Below are 18,808 nucleotides of genomic sequence, written 5' to 3' on the forward strand. Positions count from 1 at the left end.
TAAGATTTTGCTGGTTGATCTTTAATTCCTTGTTAGTGCAGACAGATTTCCACTTTTCTAAAAAGGATGAAGTTTTATCTCCCACCTCAAAAGGGGTTGTTGTGGGGATTTCATTAGTTATTATAGATAAAGCACTTGGAATGATGGCTTGCACAAGTGGTAAATGACAGGCAAGCGTAAAGAGACTATTAAATTATATCATATTACATTACAATATATGGTCGATAAAGTTTATTCAGGATACTGTGGGACACAGTGAGTGGTGCTGAGTGAGAATCAGAAAAGTTTCCCTAAGTGATTAATGTCTGAGATGACAAGAGTTAGCCAAGTGAAGAGATTTCCCACAATGCATCGGACAGTGAGTCCAATTTGTCAGAGGAAGCAGCATGCTCAATGACATATGAGAGCATGTTGCATCTCCATCTAATGTATTTGAAGCCATTTAAGGGTAGTGTTCTCTGTGTTTTTATTCATTTATTACAAAACATTTCTTATGCATCAATTATGCATTAGGCACAATGTTAAGGGCTGTGGATTCTAAGGGGATACAAGAAACTTAAAATTGAGTAGGAAAATAGTAATGCAAAGTACAGTGATTGTTGGAAACTGAGATACTGAAGACAAATCATATTTTACAAATATACATATCCATGTCTACTGTGACTAATATTGAGTCATGCTCAGTAGAAATGATTACGAGCATCTCTTCTTAAGAGCATGCCTTCAGGAATTCTCTGGTTGCCTGCATATGCCCTGTGGCATTTATTCTACTAGCTCTTAATATCTAGTCATGTTGGCACTATTAGCAACTACTCTATACAGCTATGGAAATACAAGACCTATTTTAAAACAACCTATATACTGTGACTCTATGCTCTAGGCTGGTATTAAAAAAGGGAAAGCTGGAGAAGAAAATGCTTGTAATCATACAGTAAAAAAATACCACAAAAGAAGATGATTTGATTAGAAATGCTCTGAAGTAGAAATTATAGAAATTAAAGGTCTTTTAATGCCTTCAATACTCAAAAGCCTAATACAAAAATATTTCAACATCTATGATGTATATGGACATATGGTATGTGTAAATGCTCAGTTTTATAAGACAAAAAATAGGAAGCATGATAGTGATGACAGCACCAGACTGGGAATTGAGAAAACTTGACTTTAAAATCAAGTAAAATTGTCCCAGATAATGGAGGAGCTAAGACAAAACCTTCCTCTCTGAGAAGGTTGTTGGGCCAGATCCAAGTTTTTTCTGGCTTGTGTAGCTTCATTTCTTGGCCAAAGTCAGAAGCTTGAATTTAGCTTTGGCTTTAGGAGTAGCAAATTTAAAAATTTTAGCAGATTAAGGCAGGAAAGTCATTAAATTTATGTATAAATAAAAAGAGTAATTAACGAAGCCAAAGTATGGTGTTTACTTTTGGGCTGTGTGGAAAGGTTCTCAATTATCTGAAAATTAAGACAGGCGATTAAAAAAAATACGGTCACTCTTTACTTAGAGTCTAATAGACTTGGTACTTAATTATGTTAGGTAATCATAATGATATTAATAATTGCTGAGGTAGTACCTAATTACTGGGAATAGTTGAGATCTTTATCACCACATTGGCACTAAACTGTTTCTTAATTATATTAACAAAAGCTCTGAGAAAGAAATAAAGAACAAAACTGATCATGAGTTTCCCAGAGTTTTGCCTAATTTAATAATTAGTCTTTATTTCTTTCATAATATTTTGATTCTAAGTTTGTATACATTTCAGGGTTACCTAAGAGCCTTTGCTCTTCAATTCTGCATTTTGCTCGATTTTTGCTGGCCTTGTTTTGATAAAGAAATTATCCCCATTTCCTTTCAGCCACTTACTCTCTGTATGACTTTGGACAAGTCACTTATCAAACCCTCAAAACCTGTTTCCTTATCTGTAAAATGTTGACAGTTATAATATATTTTCAGAGTTTCTGAGAAGACTGAATCACAGAATTTAAGTAAAACTCTTAGCATAGTACTTAGCAAGAAATACAATGAATACTACCAATTGCAAACTAGAGGAAAAAAAATGAAGCTATACTTTAAAAATGAGTGGCCATTACTAAGGACTACAAGTTTTAAGCACATACTATGTATTCATACCGTGCGTTGCAAGCATTTCACAAGTAGGATCTCATGTAATCCCCAACAACTAGGTACTATTAATATCCAATTTTACAGGTGAAAAATAATGATAAGAGGGAAGTTAAATAATGTCGCCAAGGTTACATAGTCAATAAATGGTGGAACCAAGATTCAAGCTGCGTTAGACCAATCTAGAGTATATCCTTACATCAATTAAACTATGCTTTTCCAGTGATACCTATAGAAGAGTATATCAGGCCTCCAAATGAAACAGTTGAAACAAACAAACAAAGAAACAGAACACTTGGTAGGAGATATTTAAGGTAATTAATTAACAAGAAAGAGATAAATCAAGAATCAAATTCCAAGGCAAGATCAGATAATGAAACCCGTGTAGGTATTCTGGGTAATACAGGATAAACTAAGACAGATACCTGACACAAAATAAATACAAACATTGAAAATAAACAAATAAATCAAGTAAACCAATGTTGTATCTCTGAAGTCCTCGGGTACTTAATCATGTATCATAGAAACAACTGACTGATATCTGAAACCCTGAACAAGTACAAAGTTACCCTGGAAATAGGTGTGGTCTAAGCTTCCTCAGCCTTAATTGGGTTAAAAGTCTAAATCTGGAAAGTTAGACAAAAATTGTCAACATTTATGAATATGGCAACGTAGAAATATATTTTGTAAAACATAGTCTATTAAAGAGTAGAATTATTTACTTTATATCATTTAACATAATTTGATATTTATATAAAATATTTCTCAAATTTAAGCATATATTTTACGCTAGGCCAAGAATACATCTACCATCTTCTCTGTCTTACTAGTGACATCCAAATAAAGTCTACAATAATATTCAAAGCATTTTAGCACAATTTATAAGAGGGATCATGGAAACCCCACATAGGCAATATTGCAAAGTGAAGAAAGTATTTTTAAATTTAATTTTTAAAAAATCAGACATTATTATAAAATAAACAGTCATTCTAGAACTAGTCGAACACTATAATGTAATCTCAACAAAATCAAGGAAATTATAAAACAGTGACAGCCTGCCATTGTGCTGAGATTCTGTTTCACATAGAATCATTCCATCTAAACTTCCAGCAAAATTAAATTTTGATCTTCCTCATTTATGGGGGATAAGATGCCCAACTATTAATTTTTTTTGCTGCTGTTGGTCTTTGACTTTTTCTTAACTTTTATTCTTATTTTTTTAAAGTTTATTGTGGTGACAATTGTTAGTAAAGTTACACAGGTTTCAGGTGTACAATTCTGTAATACATCATCTGTAGATCACATTGTGTGTTCACCACCCGGAGTCAGTTCTCCTTCCATCACCATATATTTGACCCTGTTTACCCTCATCTACCACCCCCCTCCCTCCACCCTCTGGATAAAGAAGATGTGGTATATATACACAATGGAATACTATTCTGCCATAAGAAAAGATGAAATAGTACCAATGGTGACAACATGGATGGATCTTGAGATGATTATGCTAAGCAAAATAAGCCAGACAGAAGTCACGAACCATATGATTTCACTGATATGTGGGATATAAAACTGAAGCCCAACTATTAATTTTATTTGAAATGTTTGAGAAAAACAAAAACAAAAACAAAACATCCTTCCAATGTTCTAAAATTAGATTGTGGTGATGGTTGTGTAAATATAAATATATAGACATTCATCAAATTGTACAAAAATTGATGTATTTTATACTATGTACAGTTCATCTCAAAAGATCTGGTTTAAAAATCCATCCTCTACTGGGAATCTGAGGTTAGTCAGGCTGCTAACTTCGAAGTTCACTGACCTTTGTGGCCAGTCAGAAAATAAGAGTGTGAGCCTAGGAGGTGTGTGAGGCCAGAGGAGCCATTAAAGATAACGTCGGGTTCAACCTGGTCAGGGATGATCAAATTACCTCTTTTCCCCTTAAAAAATGGGGTAGAAATAAACATATTAATGAGGGGAAAAAAGTTCTGCCACCTACAACTATTTGTGCCATGCCCATTCCTTCAAAAAAAAAAAGCCTTAAAATAACTATTAATCACTAGAATATCTAGTATATGCAGGAAGAGCATTTTGTCAAATTGTAACATTAATGAAATGCTAAAAGTACTTGAAGTTGAAAAAAGTTAACTAAATACATTTCATGTGGGGAAGAAAATAAAAACACACGTCATATCATATAGTGATGTTTCATGCCACTTTATCACTATTTGAATTATTTTTAATATATTTTATATTAGTACACAAATTAATAAATATAGCATACACACATAAATACTACTCTAGTTTAACATATCTTTACATTTCACAGGACAAGAGAAAGTGCAATAGAACATGTTAGTATAGATTTCTCCTTTCTGATTCTGTAGTACATGCTTATTTAAAGGGCAAAAATGCCCCATTATCTTTTTTTCTAGGCCTTTCCTTTCTAAAGAAACCATTTAACAGGCAATTTCTGTAGAATTGATATTGATATTAGCAGAAGTCCTACTTTTCCTTTTAAAAATATTGAATGGCGAAGTTAACACTATAACAAGAAAATGGACCCTGAAGCCTTGTTTTATATTGGAAATCCTGGGTTGTCGGAAAAGTCTTGAGGCATTTTTGCAATGAAAAACATAGAAATAATATGTCATGACTTTTTCGACAACCCAATATATTTTAGTTCTATTAAAATGCTTATCCATAGATGAATGGATTGAGAAACTATGGTACATTTACACAATGGAGTATTACTCAGCTATAAAGAAGAAGGAAATCGTACCATTTGCAACAATATGGATGGAACTAGAGAACATTATGCTAAGTGAAATAAGTCAGTCAGAGAAAGACAAATACCATACGATCTCACTTATATGTGGAATCTAAAAAACTGAATAAAGGAGAAATGTAAACAGAAATAGTCTCAGAGACACAGAGGAAAAACGGAGGGTTGCTAGTGGGGAGGGTGTGGGTATGAAGGAGAAGGGGAAGGGACGAGACAATACAAATTGGTAACTTCAATATGGCCTCACGGATAGAAAAGACAGTCTATGAATATAATCAATAATGTTGTAAATGTTTTTAGGGGGCCAGATGGACTCATGTCTTGTTAGGGAGACCACTTCATAGTTGGTGTAGAGGCCTGACCACTGCACTGTATATCTGAAGCTGATGTTGAATAATAATGTATGTCAACAATAATTATATATACATATAGTCACGGGACATGGAGTAGAGTGTGGGAATGGAGTCAATGGAATTGTAATAGATAAGCATGATATCGGGGGTGGGAGGACAGTAGATGGGGATGGGGGGTTGTTTCTGTGTGAGGGTGAAAAGGATAACTATTGCATTGTTCTGTACACCTGAAACTAACAATAAAAAATAAAATGTAAAAAAATTTAAAAAATAACAACAAAATAAAATACTAATCCTTAAATATTTTTGAAATAATATTGTTTTGACAACTTCAATAGTCACCAAATTTTTTAAATGTTGTACTATGGAAAAATTTAAATATTAAAAAAGTTAAATGGTAAAAACAAACCTCCATATACCATGATTTATTGATCCAACAATTTCAATAATTTGCCACACTTGCTTTATCTATCTTTCTATGTAAATTTATTGCTATATACTTTAAGGAGAATTCTAGATCCCATTTCCTCCACCCCTAGGAACTTAAAAGGCATCTCTAGAAAAATATAAAATGGGTGTTTATCAAATTTTTCTTTAGTTTGAGATATTACTGAATAGAAATATATATCAAAGTGTATCTATTTTCAATCTATGATTGATGCATAAATTTTGAGAATTATTTAAAATGTATAGAAGACAAAATATTAAACATTTTAAATGGTTTACTTCTATTCAAATTTAATTGATTCCATTTTTCCTTTAGAAATTGCAATCTAAATGTATAGGTAAAACTATGACCATTTTAATATTAAAGAGAAAGCAATAGCAAACTTGTTTTAAGTCATGTTTGCTGCTCTATTACAATTAAATATTTCTGTTTAATAATATAAATCCATAATTCTTCTGAATGCTAAAATCAGAAATGTAAGCAGCCACTTAGATGTGCCAATACTCCACCCAAAAAGTGTGTTGGGCAAGCTTCAAATATAGTAAATTATTTTAAATTCCAGAGTTAAATTTTGAATTTTAATGCAATTTGTGTATATTGGCAGTACAGTGACTATATTAGAATATCATATTTCAACATGTGATCACTTTCCTTGACATAAGCTAATATTATCTGTCAGTGTAAAATTTAAATAAAAATTAGTAACACTAATGATACAGCATTATAAGACTTTCACAAATAAATACAACGAGTTCACATTTATGTGAGCATTGATACAAATACTAACCTAGTGTGCTACTGAATAGATACACTAAATTAGTATTTTAGCTTCAAGAGTTATATTTTGATATTTATTTAATTATATTTTATATACAATTTTCATATATGTACTCTGGAACTAAGAATTCAAAAAATTTGTTTTAAATACAATTTTCCATTTTCATCTTTTACCTGTCTATGTACCTGTGATTAAAACATACCTTCAAAATAACCATCTCTTCTGGGTTGTGTCTTCTTTGGTGATTTTGTAACGGAAATTTTACTTTCATTGTTTCTGAATAATGCTAGGCGCACAGTGGGGTCTAGACAAAAAAAGCAATATAGGACAAAAGTTTAGCTCTGGCTCATTTCTTCTCTGAAATGGCTATATATTTTTATGATAATATTAAAAAAAAATGATACCCACTCTATAAAAGTCTGTCAAATTGATGACGATGTTATTTTTAAAAGACTCAGAATATGAAAAGGTAACCAACCATTCACATATTCTTGGTTATCTGAATAAACACATAGCCACTACCTAACAAAAAAACAGAAATGCTAATAATGTGAAAACATGTACATTTAAATTTTCCAGTTATGGCATCATGTTTTCCATATTTTTATTTGGGGAGTTGCTTCACTGTTTGTTATTTCAGCTCCTTAATTCCTATATTTCTGATGGAATAAAGTACAATTTCCATAAATGCATAATAGGTAAAAGTTATTATTACAGCAATAACCACATACCCTACTTTTTTCTCCTCTAAACGCTGTAGATGAGATGGAAGCAAGGTAACTACCTTACCCTTACTGGGGTGAGAGACAGATAAAATGATTATTTCTTTAATTTTACAGATAAATTAACAGTTTCTTTTTTGCCCTAATTACTGTATTTTACATAACAATGATGTATAAAGTCTACATATTTTTAGAGCCAAGAGAATTCTAAAACTATTGATTTTACAAAATCCATGGGATAATTATAAATGTAGGGCTCTATACTTTTTTATTGGTAATGAATGGTTCTGTAGAATGTGAAATTGGAATTTGGTGCAGATGAATTAAGACTAAAAGTTTTTGCTTGTTGATGAGCTGTAAGAAAAGAAAATAAGTAAGTAATGGAGTAGAATAAGAGTGGACAGTTATGCATTTAAAGTAAGTTAACTTAGTTATACATCTGAAACTAACAAAATGGTGTATGTTAATTATACCTCAATAAAAAAATAATAAAGTAGGTTGCCATAAAACCACAATTCAGGTCAGCGTACATTTTCTTAATATTGTACATTGTCTTGCAAAAAGAGACTTTAACAATCCTTGATTGAGATCTAGTGTAATAGAATTGAATATGCTAAATAGAAAAATAAGATTTTAAATATCATAAAACTCAAAATACATATTCTAATTAAATGCTAATGTAACTTTTGTTTAGAATGTAAATTAGAAAAAGCAGAATAGTATTTGCAGAGTTATTCTCAAGAATGAGCAAAATGAAGATTTCCATTAGTCTTCTAGTAATAATTTATCCTTACTAAGCATGATTTACATGCTTTAAGAGATTAGGGAAAATATAGGTCAATATTTGGACACATCTCATAATTATATGTAACCTAAGGTATTGTAAGAGTTGGGTGCTTCTAGATGTATTCGATGTGAATATTCAATAAGAATAATAAAAAACATTGTATATATGTTTCATAGAATAAAAGTACTTTCCAAAAAATATATTGGCAAGTGAAAAGGAGCATGAGCCACTCAGGGAAGACAGATCAGCATGGGCTTACACACTGTAATGATACCATATTATAAACTGCTCATTTTCCCTACATTTTCCTGATTTCCTTGTCTTTCTATTTGAATATGTGTGTCCTGAACAAAGACATTACAATTAAACAGACGTGGGTTAGATCCAAGCTCCAACTTATACTAGTTGTATGACTCTAGACAAATTGCTCTCACCCTCTGCCTCCTCTTTTGTCCAACAGAAATAACATTGATTTTCAACTATCAGTGTGAGGTTTAATGAGATAATGTGTGTAAAACATCAAGTCTTGTGCCTACATAAGTGTAGGTGCTCAACTAATGGCAGCCAGTAAACGTATAATTACAACATAATAATAATATTTCTAACTTATATTCTTAAAAATATTAAATCCTTCATAGAGTAAGGTGGGATATACTGGAAACAGACTGATGGATCCATAATCAATTTTGTTTTATTCAGTATAGTACATGGTATAAAATCTATGGACCTTTTATAAATTCTTTGGCACTCCTTGGGCAAATAACAATATGTGACTTGATTCCTTATTAAGTAAAACATGGATAACAATAGCACATTCTTGATACTACTATCAAGTTTAAATAAACTAATACATATAAAATATTTAAGCGTTGTCTAGCTCAATTTACTCAATGAAATAATTTTATTTTTCAAGAGCACATAATAAGTGCTACATTTTCCATAACCTTTTATTTTAAAACATTCTGATTATACCACTTTAAATTGATTTAAAACTTAAATTAATTAAAATTGAAAAGGATAATGATAATCAAGAAACACAGTAATTCTAGATGGGGGGGCACAGGGGGAGGGGCGGGAAATCACTGGATTTTGATAGTGCCTGGAGATAACACCATGAAAAAGATACTATTCTTACCCTCAAAACCTACACAATTGAGTACAAAAGCCTGGAGATAATGAGTACAATTGTGACATCTTTTTCTTGCATTGTAAAGTCAAGTTTGTACATTAAAATCAACTCCTCTGGGATCATCAATAGCACATCTATCTTGTTGGGGTTTTTTTGTCTTTGTATCTCCCAGTATGACTTACCAAGTGTCTGCAGAATAGGTTTTAAATACATCTTTATAAAATATTTAAAGAAACCCATAAGTAAACTGAGTTTCTATTGCCCATGTGGCTCTGCACGCAACACTTTCTATCCATTATCTCATTTAAGTAACATGATTTTATTTAGGCACTAGAAATATCCCGAAAATGACTTCCCTCGCTGTGTAACCCCTTTTCAGTTTGTGTAATCCTAATCTTAGTTCACTGGTTTATCTTATTCTTGTTAACTTCATACAGAAAAACGTGGTTATTACCCGTTTTCTGTATTGCCAAGAACAATAGTGCTGTGACACAAATTTTAAGTTAAGGTTGAATGACTAGCTATGCTTCATCATCTCATATTATTTACTTATTCAAATTTGACTTCCCAAATATAAACATGTACTTAAATTACTGTAATACACATACACACAGTCACATGTTATTTAGTGACTTTATCTCATCTGTGGCTGATTTCACTGTTATTTATTGAACATCTATCATATACCAGGCATGGCATTAGGTTCTGGGAAATCAGTGGGGACAAGTAGAGTCTTGGCCCTCAAGGATCTTATATTCAAATGGGTTTTATTACTGCTTTGTTAAGAGCACAACAAAGTAACATTTGATCAAAATTCTTGTGAATTCTTTTTGGAAATCACTGAGGTAAACAAACAAATCATAAATAGACTTTATTTACAGTTTTTGTCTATACTGTTCCCTTTTCATAGTTCCCCTGTAACATTCCTCAGTTATCTTACCATTTTGCAACCTGATCTCTTTGCTATAGCCCATAAACTGCTTAATTCATATGAAAAAGTTAGCCTATCTTATTTGCTAGCTGGCTTAACTCTTGGCTATAACTAAATGTTACCAACTGTCTCAAGTTATTTTCTTCATTGAAATAAAATCAGCAAATACTGAATGTTTAACAAGTACTGGACAAATGTGCTAGGTGTTACAAGCAGCTATAAAATAATTCTTAACCCGAGTTGTGGCTTTACATTTCTAACCAAATTAACCTTGTTTGTTTTCATCTTGCTCTTTCCCTTCTTTAGTTAGGAAATTTAAAGTGCATAAATATGATAAATGTTGGAAAGCCTCATTATGTCTTCATCCCTATATTCTTAGCTCTAAAGTGTCTTACCATCTGCGCTCCACCAAAATCCCTATACTCAGAACTCAATCTCTCTGAGGAGCACTCCACATCAAAACCAGTCACTCACTTTCCCCACCTGAGTCATCTCAGGCTTGCTCCCAATCATTCTCATTGCCTTTGGGTTATCAGACCCTCATGCTTTCAATAAGCCAGCAACTCTCACCTCACACATGGGGTGCTTTACAGCAGTACTAAACTCTCAACTTCCCTGGGTATCTGCTCATTTCCAACGCAGATCACCACATTCTGAAACTACCTCTGTGCATGACAAACAAAATACCACTCCCCCCAAAACAAGACAAGTTATAACTAGTCCCTGCTTATGTCCATCACGAGGGAAACAGCAACAACTTCACCAGGAATCACAACAATCAGAACCCAAACCCAAACTGAGTAAATCATGGTAACGCCTCATCATCTTAGATTCCCTCCTGTGGCTTCCCATCCATTTCTCCTCCTCTGCCCCCCCTGCTCCTGCTTCTTTTGTTCAAAGCAGATGGGTTCATTTATCCCAATAGAAGGCAGTAATATGGTGTCTCCCTGGATGGTTGCCCACACTGCATATTTCCTCAGCCCCTTGCTTCTTCCTTACTCAGTGGTAACCAATGTTCTCAGTGGTATTCTTCCTCTAGTTGCAACTTTCTTTAAGTAATGAACCCCGTGCCTTTTGCCCTATTTTCACTCTCCTCATAAATCAAATATTATTGACTCATATATCCCTTGGTTAATAACTATATGTACAAGACACAGAAAGGAAATATTAAGTGTTTGCTACTGAGCAACTTGTTCTAAGGTTTTTCATGGCAGAAGTTTGAATTAAAGTTTCTATACTTCCTGCATTTATGCTCCACCTTCTTGAGGATTACTGCTTTGTTAGAATGTAGGATGTAACTGGTTCCATTTAATTAAATTTCTATTATCTGATTCCCCACCTGCCACCCTCCCTACCCCACTACAGAGCTGGTCAGTCACCAGTAGCGTTATGGACAATGTTGCCCTCTGGTGGCTTGAAAATTCCAAGTTGGCAAGTTGTCCATGTAAGATATATCTCCATTAACATTTGAAAATTATTAGTAAAAAATTAACTTTCAACAGAATTTAAATATTTAAAATATTATTTTAATTTATTAGTAAATAAAATTTTAAATAAAGGCCATTTTTAGGCAGATACAAATAAGTTAATAGCATATCACAGACTGACTGTATTATTAAACTAGAAAAGTACTAGAAAATGCTTTATTCTGTAAGAAGAAAACCCAAGCTCCAGAGTCTTAAATAATTTTCTCACAGATACAAAATGACATAAGTGCTACATCATCATCCTAGTAGAAGATCAGAGCATCATAATTAGAGAAGATCCCACTGATCTTCATGTTTTCCATCTTTAATCTTACTTCAAATATTTATATCTATTTTGTATATCTGTTGTGAAGGGGGAGTGGAGAAATACAGTGAGGACAATTTAAGGTTATCATGAAGTTCTACATTTCAGAATTCATATTTTAGAGAAAAAAGGGCTTTTATTTCATTAATTTAACAGTACCTAACATAGTAATAAGAATGCAATTGGGTTTACAGTCGTGTGATTAAAGATCCCCATAAAAATTATACAATTGTCATTTTGGATTTTTACCTAACAGATCATGTTTAACGACCACTGTCAAAATGTTAAATTTAAGATATGGTTGTTAACTTGGATGTCTGGTAACGTTTTATTTGTTACCCTATCATGCCCCCTTGTGACAGATAAAAAGAGGTTTAAAACTTTTGTCTGATAATAATTGTGTCTAATTTTTGGCCATTAAAGCAATGATTTTTATTCTTTTTTAATGTATGAGCATATATTCCTTGTTGAAATTTTTGCTAAACCATATTATTTACTATGCTCATTTAGTAAAAATTTACTCAACCTAAAAAAAAAAATCACTCAGTTACAAGAATTAGCAAGAAAGACCTATATTTTCCAGAGGCTGATTCTAACAAAATAAACTTTTTCTTAGTTTCACTATCGGAGACTAGGCAAACACTGTACATATCTAAAAAAATAAAATAATATAAATATTGAACTTAAATAAGTACTAATTATTTGTTTAACATTGGCTAAATCAGTTCTTAGCTACTTCTGATTCTTGAACTTGTCCCAGAAGTTTCAGAAACTTTTATTATTCTTAAAACAGCTATTTAAATAATGTTTGTTGACACTTGAAAATGAATAGAAATATATGTCAAAACAATAAAAGAGTTCATCAAATTTACTGTACTGGATTCCACTTCCCTAGGACTGAGAGTCTCACTATTATTAATAGTTTGAGTTACTATTTTTCTGGGTAACCACCTTGTGGTATTCAGTTCACAGAGCCCGAAGGAACTTTAATAGAAGTTTACAAAATAAAAGTGTGGGAGGTGCAAAGTAAGTTGACAAACAGAGCATATATTTACACTTTCTTTAAAAATGCTTAAAATTTCAATATTTTAAACCTGACAAACTTTTAGTGCACAACAACAACAAAAAATAATTACCTCAAAAGGTTAAAAATTAAGATATTACCACACTAATATAACACCAAAAAAGGATAGTTGAACATTTGTGAATATAAAAATGAATCATCAGTATTTTATCAATGGCTAGTAAGTGCAGCGTCAACAAATATTAGTTATTCCTTGGAAACCAACAGCATTTTGGTTATTTTTATTTGTTTTTTTTAATCAAATCATATGTATTTCTTAGAATTGTACTGAACTTATGATTAAAAATAAAAAATCAAAAAATTAATAAATCAATAATTTAAAAATTAACCTTCTGAACACTTCTTTGTATGCTTACCTAAGCTAAAACTATAGAATAAATATAGATTCCTTGCTTTTCTCAGGACTAAAAGTACTTTTATGGAAACATATCACTGACATTAAGAACTTTATAAAAGGAAATGATGAGCAAGAGAAACTCAAAAGAATTAAAAAAAAAGTCCTGTTACTTATATTAAAGCTTATCAGTTCAGGAGTAAATATTTATAGGGTTATGAGTAAATGCAAAGTTATATGCGATTTGCAAATAATTTTAAATAATTTTAACGATAGATATAAAGTCATAACAACCTGCTATTTCTTGCCCTGACACCTATAAACTACTCCACATATTAAGTAATTCATACTAAAATGATTAAAGGTATCCAAAGAAAGACAAATGATTTGAAGAATTAGTCTGACAAGCAGGACAGGAAAAAAGATGCCTTTGAACATTTCCCAAGTTCTGCATAATCAAGTTCTGCACTATCATTGTGCTCCTTTTCCAAAGTGTCAAGTTGTGAAGTCTTCATAGCTAATACTCATGGAACTGATGAGTTTATATAAATAGAGTAATGAATAAACAAGCAACTTAAAGCCACACAAAGGAATAAGCACATGAAGCAGACTCTTTAGAATCAACTTTTGCCAAAATAAACCAGTGTAGAAATAAATTACAGCATAATTTTCAGAGCAAGATAGAATAATCAACAGCAAAGTAGATAAGAAACAGGAAAAGTAAAAATAGCATTTAAGGGTATAACAAATTATTTAATATAATAACACAATTTACTCTAAATTTTCTTGTTTGGGGGGAATTAAAACCTTAGATGTACTCATATCTGTGCATTTTGTTTCTGTTTTTATTAAATGCAATTTGATAAAAAATATTTTAAAAGAATGCATCTTCAATATCAAACACACAACTATTATTCAAAGAGCATTGATTACCTACCCAATTTTTTCCTTAATTTCTTTGACTTCATTTTCTGTGCTCTCTTCAGCATTTGCTGAGCAGTAGAAATATCTTTAAAGCCCCTATTAAAAGATTAAATTAAATAAAGGCAAAACAAATATTCAGATCATATTTACACATGCATATACATATAAACATACATATCTGAATTATATTAAAACGAATTTGGATACTCATTTAAGAATCTGTAATTTAACAGATACATAGTTTCTTAAAAACAAATAAAAGCAATCTTGAAATCTTGAAAAATATTAGCCTTGGACATTTAAAAGTCTCTCAATTTTAAAAATCTCAATATTTTAGTGTAAAGTAGACTACATACCATTCTTCTGAAATTTTTTCCTCCTTTTCAGATTTTAGCAAACTCTTTCTGCTGGTCTGTGATTCAGGTGTCTGGGATAAAGTTCTATTTTCTGATCTGGCAATAGAGAAATACCACACAACTCAATCAACTCAAGTATATAAGCACTTTTTAAAACTACAAGCGTTTTTATGTTGTCTCAAACTTGAAAATAAAATCCATTTAAGTTACAGAAAAGCTTTATCTTGAAAAGCAATAAATGTCTGCCATTAATTTAAAATGTTTACATTTCAATTACTTGAAGCATATTTCAATCCTTTTGTTGAAAGAAATGAAGCACTGGAATTTTTATTCTAATCCTTATCTCTACCTATATAGCAGTATTTAAAAATCTACTTGTTTACAACAATTAATTACATTATTTTACTGATGCTTAAGTTTTGCAGTTGCTTGAATGAATCTACCTTACACATTTTTCTTACACTGAAAACTACATAAAATCATTATATCTTAACACTAAATGTTCTTCCATCTCCTAAACAAGTAAACTTGCTGCTGTTTTCATTATTTTATTGCTTTTGTAAGGAGTATAGAATTCTTCATAGGTATGCCATTTACAGGTTGACCTTCTAGAAGAGTAATTCAGCTTACCTGCCATTAAAGTGCGTGTGTTCCGATGAAAACACATTTTCTTTCTCATTGCATAGCCACGCTTGAGCTGGGTGACTTGGTAAATTAAGGGACGTGTCATCATAATTTAAGGATCCAGAGGACTTATCAGAAAAAATATGTACATGAATATAAAATAAATTGAAAAATTCTAACATTTATATTGTATTACTCTACATGCATAGTACAAAGTAGCCTCCTAAGGGAAACTCATATAAAAATTGAAAATTAAAATAAAATTTATGGAATACACATATGAATATCTTTTGTTATAGTGCCAAGGAATATGCTTTTTGGTATAGTTTGCCTATACAAAATGATTAACGGCAAAGATCTTTAAAAAAATCTCAGGAAACCAAAACTTCAAAGATTATCAAATAAATAGCAGATATTGCAGTCCATTGACCTCTGACTGAAAATCTTCAGCTGTTACCCTCTTAATGCACATTTTTATATTTTTAAAGTGCTTTCAACTAGTGATTTTAGTCGACTGCCAACTATGCAGCTGAAGTGTATCATTTTTTTTTTTGCTACTGTGAAATAAAGTGTTGAAAGAAATCCAAAATAAAGAAAAAAATTAGGAGCAAATGAAAGAAAAGCTACATGAATAATTACATCTGGGGATGAGGAGGAAGTCAGAGGCTTCTAAAAGTAATTATGTTTTTCAAGTCAATAAATTGTATTATTAATCACTGCTGCATAGCATAACCTTAAAAAATGAGCACAGATTGAGCACCGAGAGGTCTCCATGACATGTTACCTTTGGCCAGTGCAGCTGGCTGGGGAGACGCTGTGTTTGTGAAGGGAAGCGGGCGGAATTGAAAGCTGGCCATTCTTTTTCTAAGGCAGCCTGCACAAATAAAACATCGAAGTACATAATGTAGCTTGCATACGTTTCACAGAGAGCCTTGAAATCGTCTTATGTGCTACAAAAGTTACGAAAGTATATCAGAATTTTTATTTACAGGAAAATTTGCTACTTGCTGTTGTGAGATGTTACACATCTGTTTAATGTAATCATTCTTAAGAACAGGGTAAGATTTTTTTTTTTTTATCCCCAGTGGGATAAAGTGAGAACTCGAGTACTCAAGTGTTTTAAAAAATAAGAGAGGTGTGGATTGTTCAGTGTATTTAACTGTTGGATAACTATGACTCTGAGCCTACTCTAGATGTAATTAAGGACAACAATCTATTAGTTCTTTATAATATAAATCATATTTTCCATTAAACCTCACTATTGAAAATGTAAAGTATTTTAACACATTAGTATCAATTTTTCTATAAACACTGTAAGATAGCTTTTACATAATTTTTTTCCAAAATTTCAAAAATCTTCCTAATAGGTAGAGAAAAGGATTTTATGCCAATATAAGAAACATGGTTGTTGATATTATAGTCTCTAATTCAAGTGTTTGAATGATAAAAATATAAATTTTGAAAAGATTCTATTTTAAATTCCTTCACTCTATATTCAAACATCTTTATTCCATTTATGTAATTCCCAAATTTATTTTATCTTTCTACAATGGAACTATACCAGTTATGCTAGTTTGTATAATTGAGGATATAATTATCTAAATTTTATTTACTTGGATTATCTAATATGGTTGAGAATAAACGTCCGTGGTTCTATAATGTTTTTTGAATCTTTATGAAAAAAGGATGGTCAAAATACCAATAAACTTGTTTCTTAAAAGGTTCTAAAATGAGCAGACGTAAATATGATTTAAAAACTAGAATGGTTATATTCTGAGGAGACTTCAGTGCAATTTTCCATTTATATGATTTCAATGTTTCTTGACTATCACTTGAAAGACCACTGGGAAGGCAAAACTAAGGCATCCCGACTACAGGCTAGCAGTGCAATGACAGACTTACTTACAGAATTTAATCTTGGGAAACCTAACCAAAGTCATCTTATTTGATGTAAATAGGACACCTCTACCTAGTTGTTAGACAGGTAGATTGTCCAATTCCATCTAGTCAGAGATTATTAACATACATACATATATATATATATATATATGTATACATATATACACACACACACACACACATATATATATATATATATATATATATATCACAGCTATATACCAGTTATATCTGGTTTAAGAATATATATATATATATATATATATATATATATATATATATATATATATCTGGTTTAAGAATGTGAGTTGAGGCAAAAGTGCAAACAGGATTCAGGTTTCAGATTTTTTTTAATTCTTCCTTTCGAATGACAAAAGAAAATCCAGATCTATTTCAGGAAAGATCCAGACCGACAGCATATCAGCTATCATCAAATTAGTACTCTCACTATTCTGAAAAAGGCTAAAGTGAAAAGAAGATGTGAAGATGTAGAGACAATATTAGAAAACGGTATATGCCAGATGACCCTGGGAAGACGGCAGGGGAGGAAGCACCAGGAACCTGTCTCCCCACCTAATCAACAACTGCACTGTCAGGATGTGTCCGCTGTAACGATTTTGGAACTCTGGAGTCTACTGAAGGCTCCTAACTTCCAGGGGGAAGAACTGAGTGGTAAATTGTGGTTAATTTTGGTCAGCTTCAGCTCTTAGCACAGTAGCAGCTATCTATCTTCCACTCCCCAACCCTCAGGCAGGCAGCTGTTCATGGGTTTCTGGAATCATTTGCACACAGCTTGCAGGAGTCCGGATGGACAATGAGGACTCTGTCCTCCAAATATTGGGAATCTGTGCTCTAATTGCTGATTGTTTCTTCTGATTACAGAGGTGCAAAGAGGTGCAAAGAGTCTTTGTTGCTGCACCTGCTCTATCGTTGCAAGCCCCTGCCCTACCAGCTCAAAGATTTCCAGGGGATTTAAAGGGCTGGTGTCCTTCTCCCTGCCCCTTCATTTTTCTCTTTTTCTCTTTTGGGAGCCAGACATTAAAGATTAGGATATTCATTAAAAATCTTCTAGAAGCATAAAAAATACTTAATATAAAATGCTAAAGACACTTTTAGTAATTACATAATTATAACCAAATAATGTTATCAAAACTAATGATTTATGAGTTCAAACTTATTAATATCAAGTGTATTTGGCAGTACTTAGTATATTGAGGGATAAAAAAAATCTCAAAATGTCAGGAAGAATTGGCCAAGGCTATAAATATACCACTGTTTTAAAAATGTATATTAATATATCATGCTTAGCACTGGATATTTATAGAAATGTCAGCTGTTGCTTAAGAAAACCTTCTGTTCAGATATTTTTTTTAATTTACAACTGAGGACCTGGAAACCTTTCTGGTTACTCGAATATTATTATCAAACTTACTTTTATAGTAAAAATGAACTTCGACTTAGATAAATTTGTAACTGTATGTTCACAATTGAGCGTTTGATCAGATATACATACATTTGGCTTTTGAGAAGAAATCATTATTCTATAATCCAACTTTGAGAGAGTAGAAAATAAGGCTATCAGAAAGAGAACCTGCAAATAACATTGATGTTTATTTGTATTATGTATATGCAAACATTTTCACTCCATCTAGTGTAATGCTTTCATTTGACACATGACTCTAAGATCAGACTTGTCCGAAGCTATAAGTCTGAGGAGAACAAGTTCTAGAAATTCTAAAACCCA

The 18,808-nt window shown here is 31.8% G+C and overlaps 1 protein-coding gene across 1 annotated transcript in view; it reads right to left on the reverse strand.

Annotated features, from left to right (window-relative positions):
• Positions 1 to 18,808, reverse strand: part of LRRIQ1 (leucine rich repeats and IQ motif containing 1) — a 195,576-nt gene that overhangs the window by 71,321 nt on the left and 105,447 nt on the right. Inside the window, exons 13-17 of the mRNA XM_019652283.1 lie at positions 15,950 to 16,039; positions 15,172 to 15,293; positions 14,542 to 14,637; positions 14,199 to 14,281; positions 6,686 to 6,787 (exon numbers count right to left, since the gene is read on the reverse strand). Coding sequence (XP_019507828.1) covers positions 6,686 to 6,787; positions 14,199 to 14,281; positions 14,542 to 14,637; positions 15,172 to 15,293; positions 15,950 to 16,039 — 493 coding nt within the window. The remainder of the gene's footprint in view (positions 1 to 6,685; positions 6,788 to 14,198; positions 14,282 to 14,541; positions 14,638 to 15,171; positions 15,294 to 15,949; positions 16,040 to 18,808) is intronic.

Source organism: Hipposideros armiger, unplaced genomic scaffold (genome assembly GCF_001890085.2).
Source record: "Hipposideros armiger isolate ML-2016 unplaced genomic scaffold, ASM189008v1 scaffold_177, whole genome shotgun sequence".
NCBI lineage: Eukaryota > Metazoa > Chordata > Mammalia > Chiroptera > Hipposideridae > Hipposideros > Hipposideros armiger.